The sequence below is a fragment of the Phacochoerus africanus genome, chromosome 11 (genome assembly GCF_016906955.1).
Source record: "Phacochoerus africanus isolate WHEZ1 chromosome 11, ROS_Pafr_v1, whole genome shotgun sequence".
NCBI classification, from domain to species: Eukaryota; Metazoa; Chordata; class Mammalia; order Artiodactyla; family Suidae; genus Phacochoerus; species Phacochoerus africanus.
Window position 1 is genome coordinate 123,303,826 of NC_062554.1, and position 8,326 is coordinate 123,312,151.

General features: G+C 50.7%; 1 protein-coding gene across 2 annotated transcripts in view; it reads right to left on the reverse strand.

Moving 5' to 3' along the window:
• Positions 1-7,921, reverse strand: part of RGS8 (regulator of G protein signaling 8) — a 31,070-nt gene extending 23,149 nt beyond the window's left edge. Inside the window, exons 1-4 of one of the 2 annotated variants that reach the window (XM_047753825.1) lie at positions 7,805-7,921; positions 6,598-6,670; positions 2,039-2,140; positions 826-890 (exon numbers count right to left, since the gene is read on the reverse strand). In XM_047753825.1, the coding sequence (XP_047609781.1) occupies positions 826-890; positions 2,039-2,140; positions 6,598-6,617 (187 nt within the window). In that variant the 5' untranslated portion in view covers positions 6,618-6,670; positions 7,805-7,921. Of the gene's footprint in view, positions 1-825; positions 891-2,038; positions 2,141-4,574; positions 4,703-6,597; positions 6,671-7,804 lie in introns of those variants that run through there. The other variant, XM_047753824.1, reaches the window with a different exon arrangement.
• Positions 7,922-8,326: the final 405 nt, after the last annotated feature.

Below are 8,326 nucleotides of genomic sequence, written 5' to 3' on the forward strand. Positions count from 1 at the left end.
TCCATCAGGACTTACTTCTAATATGAATTTACGAGGAGCACTGACTGCGTAAAACCTTTTCTCTTCAAAAGACCCTTCTCCCTTCCTCACACTCCTCTCCCGCTCCCAAGTATTTCACACACTTAGGATTTCAAAGCCCAGTGAACTCAGACTTGCTTATGGTGCAAAAAACCACAAGAGCCGAAAATTTTGGCTGCCATCAAAACGCCCTTCCCACACTGCAAAATGCACAACCATTTCTACTTTTACGGAAACAGAAGGCGAACGAGATGAGGATGGGGAAAGCGGAAGAGGAAGGCTAGCAGAGGTGTATTCTCATAAAACTTGCAGTCGATCAGACATTGAGAGGTGTAATACAACCAGGGTACAAAGCCCCCCAAATAAAGAGGGACAAGAAAGCTCAAAAGTCTGCCCATTCGAGTCAGTACCCAAATGCACAGAATATTCACTTGGTTGATGAGTAACCCGAGGCTCTCCAGGGTCTCCAAGGGAGGTCATTTAATTTTATAAAACAAGAACTGGATGGAATCTGGACGTTCATTTCTATTGAGCTCATGGCTCCAACTCCCTACGCCAAGTTCTTTCTTGCTAAAGTTGCTGAGTACACAGAGGCGTCTTGGGACCATAGCTCAGAAAACGGAAAATAAAACCCATCTCCCCACTGCATTTAAATTATGTTTTCTTATCTCTGCCCCCTAGACAGGAACTCCCTAGAGGGCGGAGACTGGGGTTTTCTGGGATGCCAGGTACAGTACCTGGATTTTGGTGCATCTTTTACAAAATGGATGATTTGCTGAGACATGATGAAACCTGAATTCTACTTACACTTATGGGAGAGAAGCACATCAAAGGAATCTGCCCACCTCGTAGCTTCTTCTGTGGATAGTCTCCTAGGAAAAAAGAAACATCTGTCTTGAATATTTCTGAAACGACCTCCTCTCCTTCAGCTACCTCTGTGGTTTGCTCAGAAGAACAAGACAATAGACAGCAAATGAAGGCCATACCCAGATCTCTGCAGTTCTGTCACGAACTGCAGAGCCTACCATTTAAGTAACTGATGGAAAAAAAAATCTCAGGATTGGAATTCTGTAAATTTTGTATGTTGGCTTTCAGTCTAAAAAGCAAAACTAAGAAAGTGCATCATTTAAAGATGTCACTGTGGGAGTTCCCGTTGTGGCACAGCGGAAACGAATCCGACTAGGAACCATGAGGTTGTGGGTTCGATCCCTGGCCTCGCTCAGTGGGTTAAGGATCTGGCGTTGCCATGAGCTGTGGTGTATGTAGGTTGCAGATGTGGCTCAGATCTGGCGTTGCTGTGGCTGTGGTGTAGGCCGGCAGCTACAGCTCTGATTAGACCCCTAGCTTGGGAACCTCCATATGCCGCGGGTGCAGCCCTAAAAAGGACAAAAAGACGGAAAAAAAAAAAAGATGTCACTGTAAACCAACTCTGCTTCTGTTTAGCTAATTAATTCAAGTGTCCCAGTAACAGTGGAAAGACACTGACTGGACTTGAAGTTCGACAAGTGAGGCTGAGCTCCCGACTCCATCCCTTTACCTTATTTTCCTCATCTCTGTAACGGGGATAAAGACAGAACTCGTGTGGGTTACACAAATACCATCTATGACATCACTGAACACAGGACCTGCACAGTATAGGCTCTGAATCCATATTATCTGAACCTAAGCAGATGTTTGAGTAGATTTGAGTGTTTCCCATCTGAGAAGCTCAAATTGACAGCTAAGTAGAGCCAAGAAGCATCCTTCACGGCAGCTTTATAAGAGTGGTGCGTGATGTGGTTTTCGCAGGATAAAAAGGAGGGTCTCTATTCTGAGATTGGTATGTCATTCACTTTGAAGAGGAAAATAACATTCTTTCATTCATGTTCACAGATACCAAAGAAGCTGCCAAGAGGGGGGAATTTGTCACACAGCTCATCTCTTCAACTATCTACCAGAGAAGACGAGGTTACATAGCCCCACGGTGGGCATCCACCCCACAGCTGGCACCCTGGGAATGCTGCGTGGCCATATTACTCACTTTAGAGCACGGTTGGGTTTGTCGGGAAGAATAGCGGTGAAATCACTACAGGAGTCGGACTTGTGAGACAGGCATCCCAGTCGAGTCCTCATACCTTTGTTCCTGCAATAAGCACAGGGGCAGAAGGATGTGGAACTGTCAAAATAATAGCTGTCAGCCCCATAAAGGGCCCCTGGAGCTGCTGTGGCAGGAGCCAGCCCTGCCGGCTCCCATCCTTCCCCAGGTGGCCCCTGCAGATTTCCTGAGCAAAAGGAGAAACACCTAGAGGCTCAAGGGCGATACTCACTCCCTGTCTTGACTACTGGAATAGTAATAGGTCCCCTACCCCTAGAGGCTTAATGCTTTTTAAAGCTGACATGCAAGTTGATGGTAAGTCAATGAAGGTCGTTAGCTTGGAAGTATTTCTAAATTAGGATTCTCTGTGGGGAAAGGAAATACAGAGATGACAAAATAACCAGCCACATTTTGCTTTCCCACTAGGAGGGCAAAGCAGCAGCCGCGGCAACAGCAGTAACTCCCGATTGCAGAACCCCCGTGGTACCCACACGGGTAGTGGAGGGATGCTTGCGTGATACAGAGGTGCCTGTCATAGAATCTCAGAGCACAGATAAAGTCCAGGGCTTCAGAGCAGGTCAATTCCACCTCAGGTTCTTCCTACCCAGCCCACGAACCTGGGGATACACATGAACGGCTACAGACCAGTGAAGACTGATGCCTGCAGGTGGGAAGGAGAACAGTGGGTCCAATCAGCAATTAAGAACCAGGCATGCCCTTGGTCAGCTCTTTCACTGAACTAAGCTCTCATACATCTATTTATGTTTTAGTATATTAACATATCTAAAATTTTAACATGCATGCTTAAATTTCTCATATGTTTTCTAATTTTCCTAAAGACCAGACACTACAGACCCAATGAGACATTATGCTAACGTCTCTTTCGGGCTCTCACGAATAGCCCCCTTTTACCTTTAACCGAGATTGGCAAACTACAGCCCCACAAGATGTCTGTGTAAATAAATTTTTATTGGAACACAACACCTCGTTTGTTTACACGTGGTCTAAAGCTGCTTTCGAGCACGAGGGCAGAGTTGGGTGGTTGCAACACAGACCCTATGGCCCATGAAGTCGAAACTATTTACTCTCTGGCTCTTGGCGGAATCCCTTTACTGACCCTTGACCTTTAACCATGGCAATTCCTCAGCTGGAAGGAGAAGGTAAGGGGGGTGGTTTGGGGATAATCAGGACTTGAGAGTGACTTAGGAGAGGGGACTTCCGCATGCCCGCTGGTCACAATTTGCCATGGAACTAGTCCCAGAAGATGTCATTCTCCTGGTGGAAAGGACGTTTTTCCAGCCTGGCTTTCCCTTCCTCATTTTCACAAATCCTGGGTGTGAGCAGAGATGTGAGCGGTCATGCAAGGCAAACTTTTCCTTTTATTTCAAATGGGTTTTCATCCCTGATCCTGGTCATCGTTCACAGAAATCTTATCCAGCAGTGCCTGGGGATGGTATCACGTTTGGCGGGGATGGACAACACGTGTATTCCACAGTCCATCTCCGAGGAGCCTTTTAAGGCCAGAACATCCAAGTTCTCAGAAATACCTCCTCGCCTGCCCGTCCTGTGCTCCCACCTCTCATCTCAGCCAGACGCACTGTGAAGCCATCGATTTTCTGGCTTTTCAAAACACTGGCTACAGCTGTTCTCTGATGTCCACCTTACGTCCAACTCACTCTTACAAGTCAGAGGGCACCCCAGTGCCAGGCCATGCAAGCCACGATTCAGGGCCCTTGAGTCATCACCTTCCATGAATGCAAGTGCAGGTCCTGCTCAGAACCCCAACTTAGAATGAGTCAGTTCATTCCTCGGTGCCTCAGAAACATCAGTCACTGAACAATCAGGTCGATGCCCCTAAGAGCAATTAAGAGGATTTCCAAACAATGGCAAATCCACACCAACTATCTAATAAGGTTTAGCAGGGGCCGGTGTAAAGGGTGCTCCTTGTTACCAAGACAACGGTGAGTCTCCCAAATAGTTTGCAAAACCTTCCACAAGATATTCTTTGGGGCAAAAGAGTTCTGATTTTCCATCTCGTCTAGCTGAGACTTAACCTTTTAGTGAGGTCTGAAAGAACCGGAGCAGAAGCCAGAGTCAAAGGTTAAATTGACTTTAAAAAAGAAAAAACTGGGCTTGTCCTCATCTTTCTTCTCTGTCCCCGTACCTCATAGAGACCCCTACAGGGTTCAATACAAGCTCATGCAGGGGCCCACCCCATAAATCCTGCCAGTGTGGGGGAGGGCTTGGTGCTGAGGCCAGCTCTGCTGTCAAGGCCCCAACTTTGCAAGAAGCCCCCAGGGAAGGACAGCGCAGTCCACAAAGGCGGCCTGGGGGATGGATGCCAGTGGCGGTCCACCGCAGGGTTGGAAGGCTTCAGGCAGGCTCCAGCTGGCGGCGGGGGTAGCAGGGGCAGCAGGGGCAGCAGGAAGGCAGTGGGAAGAAGAAAGGGGCAGAGGTAAGAAGACAGGTTAGCATCAGTTACCTGCGTGGCATCAGTAAAGCGGCCATACAGGCACCGGCTCACGGGTGACCCTCTGGCTGGCGTGCAGGGACGTCAGGGCGGGAGATTAGCCTGCGGGGCGCGGGATTTACCCTTTCACGTCCTCTCACCTAAAATCAAAGAATCTGCTGTAAGAGGGGGCCGCCCTCTCTTATCTGACTGCACTACGAGTCCTTGTAGACAATTTCCTGCCAACAGAACACCTCCCCACACACGACCCCCTGTTCCCCACAACTGTCTGCTCATCCTGAGCAAGGGACCAACCCAGGGTGGATGAGGACCAGCTGTTGGGGGGCTTCACCTTGCAGCCTGTTGGTCAGGAGTTCCTGCTTCCCCAACCATGGATCAGCAAGGGTGACATGGGACGCAGGCCCCCAGGGGAAGAAAGCCGGGGGGGGGGGCAAGCTGAAAATTACTGTCCTCTGTGTCTTACTCAAGTGGGGCCCAAGTGACCAGCCGGCCCCGGGTGGGGGTGGATGGGTCAGCACTCAGTCCAGCATCATTTGATTGGCTGCTCTTCTGCTTCTCAGCTCCCTCCAAGTGAAGCTGGGAGGGCGTGAGCGGGCGGAAGGTTAAGAGAACTCCAAGGGAGGCTTGTCAGGCCCTGTCACTGCTCAGGTTTGCTCCTTTGCGGGGATTGCAGGCATGGGGTGAAGAAATGAATAAGCAAGTCACTCTGCCCTGCCCATCTGGAGGCTGCCTGACCTTCCACAGCCTACTGCCTGTTTCTGATGGGAAGCGGGAAGGGTAGCGGGGGTGGGGGGAAGGGTTCTGGAGGGGGAGGGCGCTTGACCCGTCATCTCTCTCCTGAGGGTCCCTTGCTCAGTGCTTCAAACCCTTTGTTCCTATGGACGAAACTGATGGGAAGAAACACGTGGAGAGAACAACCTATCCATGCAGGGTTCCCCTGGGGACCTCTGCCACCAAGCAGAGAATCCATTTTCAAAGAAGCCTCATTTAGACAGAGAAGGCTCCAACACCATCTATGCAGGTTAAATTATTTTGATATTACCTCGAACATTTCACAAAGGCTTTGGGAAAAAAATACCTTCTCCAATATCACTGTAATTAATCCAATTATAAGATTGCTTTGTTAAAACTGGGGGGAAAAATTAGTTAGACTTGGTGTAAAACCTCATCTCCGGGAGACTGAGCTAGGGCTGTGTCCCCCGACAGCAAGGACATTTCCCTAATCTTTGTCCCAACCGTGCCTACACCTGCTTGCCCAGAAGTGGGGAAATCGAAGTCCTTGACGGCTCTAAGGGTCTCTAGAAATCCCTCTTTGGAGTACCCGAGCCTCCTTGTCTCTCAGTTGTGGGATGAATCCCCAGAGGAGGGGGAAGCCCAGGCCAAGGGCCTTTGTGAACTTGGGGCCGAGCAGAACCAGGGACCACCACCCCCATTCACAGCAGGCAAGGTCGTCTGGGCAGTTGTCACCTGGCCTCCAGTCACTGCCTTGTGGCTCTTCCCACCCCACGGCTAGTCCACACTGGCTCCCTGGAACTGCTGCAATGTCGGCCTCCCTCTCTTCTGAATCCGGCACTGGCCCCCCTTGCCCCTCAGCCCCTCCATCACCCCTTCGATTAGCTCACTCTTGGAATCAATTAAATAGGAATCTGCAGAATGCTCTGACCCTCACCTTTCTCATTCATCCCAGCACCTATCCCTTCGACTTCTAGGGAACAGAGGTTGGGGTTACCCAGCGCCCAGGAAGGCCAGGGGTATGATGGCACCATGGTATATGTGCCCTAATAAGTGGGCATCAAGTTACAGGGGACTCTGGGGCAGACAGGATGGGACAGAGTGGAAAGCAAGGATATGCTGGGTGAAAAAAAGGTTAAAAGCAAAGAGCAAAGATTTATAGAGAAGAGAAGAGAAACTAAGAGCCTCAGCGGGAAGAAAGCAATCAATATGCATGGAGAGGCAGGTTAATTAAATATGGATAATGCAATCAGCCCACACGGGCACCCCGGAGAGGAAAGGGAGAAGCCAAAGCCATACTCACTGTCTTTGACCAGTCCTCATGGCCTGTGGGTCTTTGCCAGCGGGAGGGTCAGAGAGGCTGCGGGTAAGGAGCTCTGGGGAAAGAGTAGATCTTTCTTTAGCAGTCAGTTCCTTGGCGGGTGAAGGGCATGTGTGCAAGAACACACAGGCACACTTATGCATGCACTCACACCATCCACATCCGCATGCATGCATGCATGCACAACACACCTCCCACCCCTTGAACCAGGCAGCAAGCGGCCCCGGCCCCGCTGAAAGCTCTTCTCCTCTCAGCTTGTCACATCCAGTAAATACTGAAGCAGCCTACACCCAGCGGGCGGCGGCTCAGCTCCCGGGCACAGTCTGCACGCCCATCCTCATTGGCAGGATGCAGGAGGTGCCCCTGAGCAGAGCTCGCCTGGCCCTCCTCCCGCACCTCCGTCTTCAGCCTCACTAACCTGCTTCCCTGCTCCTTTGGCCGAAGCTCAGAAAGACGTCCCCACAGCCCAAAGTGGCCTCCCTCGGCACCCAGAGGCTGCCCAGGGGGGCAGTGAAGCCGGAGGCATTAACTCTTTCAGGCCACCAGTGAGCTGAAAATCAAGTGTCGGGGGGGTCTCTTCTAATGAGCGCTGCTGCTGGCTGAAGGCTGGTTGCTGCTTAGGGAGCAGGGAGCATAAAGATCTTGCCCCAGACAGCTGCTGACAGCAGGAGCCAAGCCGAATCAAATCTCCTAATGAACCAGGAGGAGGGGGGCTGTCTTGCTGGGTGTGATGTGATGTGATAAATGCAGAGAGCGAGAAAGCTTCGGGGCAGGTCACACATCTAAATTCCACCCCCTTTCTCCCAATTTCTATTGTGCTGCACTACCAAGCCCAACCACACAGCCCTGGAATGAGCCCCCTCTGCCACATCTCAGCTGTCCCTCTTCCTCCTCAGAGGCGTTGGACCCAAGCCTGTCTCCACTCCCACTCCCCAGCACCAAGCATACCACTCCTCACTTCCTAATGAGAAACCTCCACCGCCCCAAACACGTCTATTTCCAACGTGGTCCTCCTGCCTTCACCTGGGTTTTCCTACAGTGGAAATTCACCTCTCTCCCTTATCCATCACCTAGCAACTTCCCCCTATTTGCATTTGTTACAGAGTGAGACTTCTCCCTTTGTTCTGCCCAATCTGCACATTATCTCCATTTTTCCGCCTTCTACATGTTTTCTTCCCAATCGCCTTACCCACATGGATCTTCACACTGCCTGGTTCAGTTCCAGAAGGAGGACTCGCTCTTCCCGCTTGTCCTAGTACAGGAGTTCTCTGAGCGCGGTGCCTGGACCAGCAGCATCAGCATCACCTGGCAATGTGTTAGAAATGGGAAGTCACAGGCCCCACCCCCAGACCTACAGAATCGAAACTCTGGGGATGGGGCCGCCCTTCCAGGTGATTCCCATGCCTGCTTAAGTTTACGAAGCCCTGCCCTGCAATAAAGCTTCCTTATCTTCTCCTCATCCCCCTCTCTAGGTTCCTAAGGCCGAGTCTCCCACTCCCACCCAGGGACTAGCTCCAAATGCACCCAGACTTTGCTACACATCATTTCTGAAACCCAGAGGGCGGCACTTGCTAGAGGCGGCAGACATCTCTATGGAAAGTGATGCTTTTATCAAATTAAAGATATTAGATGCTCTTTGTTGAACCTTTTAGAATGTAGAAAGCATTGCTATATATTGTCACTCAGCAACCCCATGCGGGAGTCTGAGAGA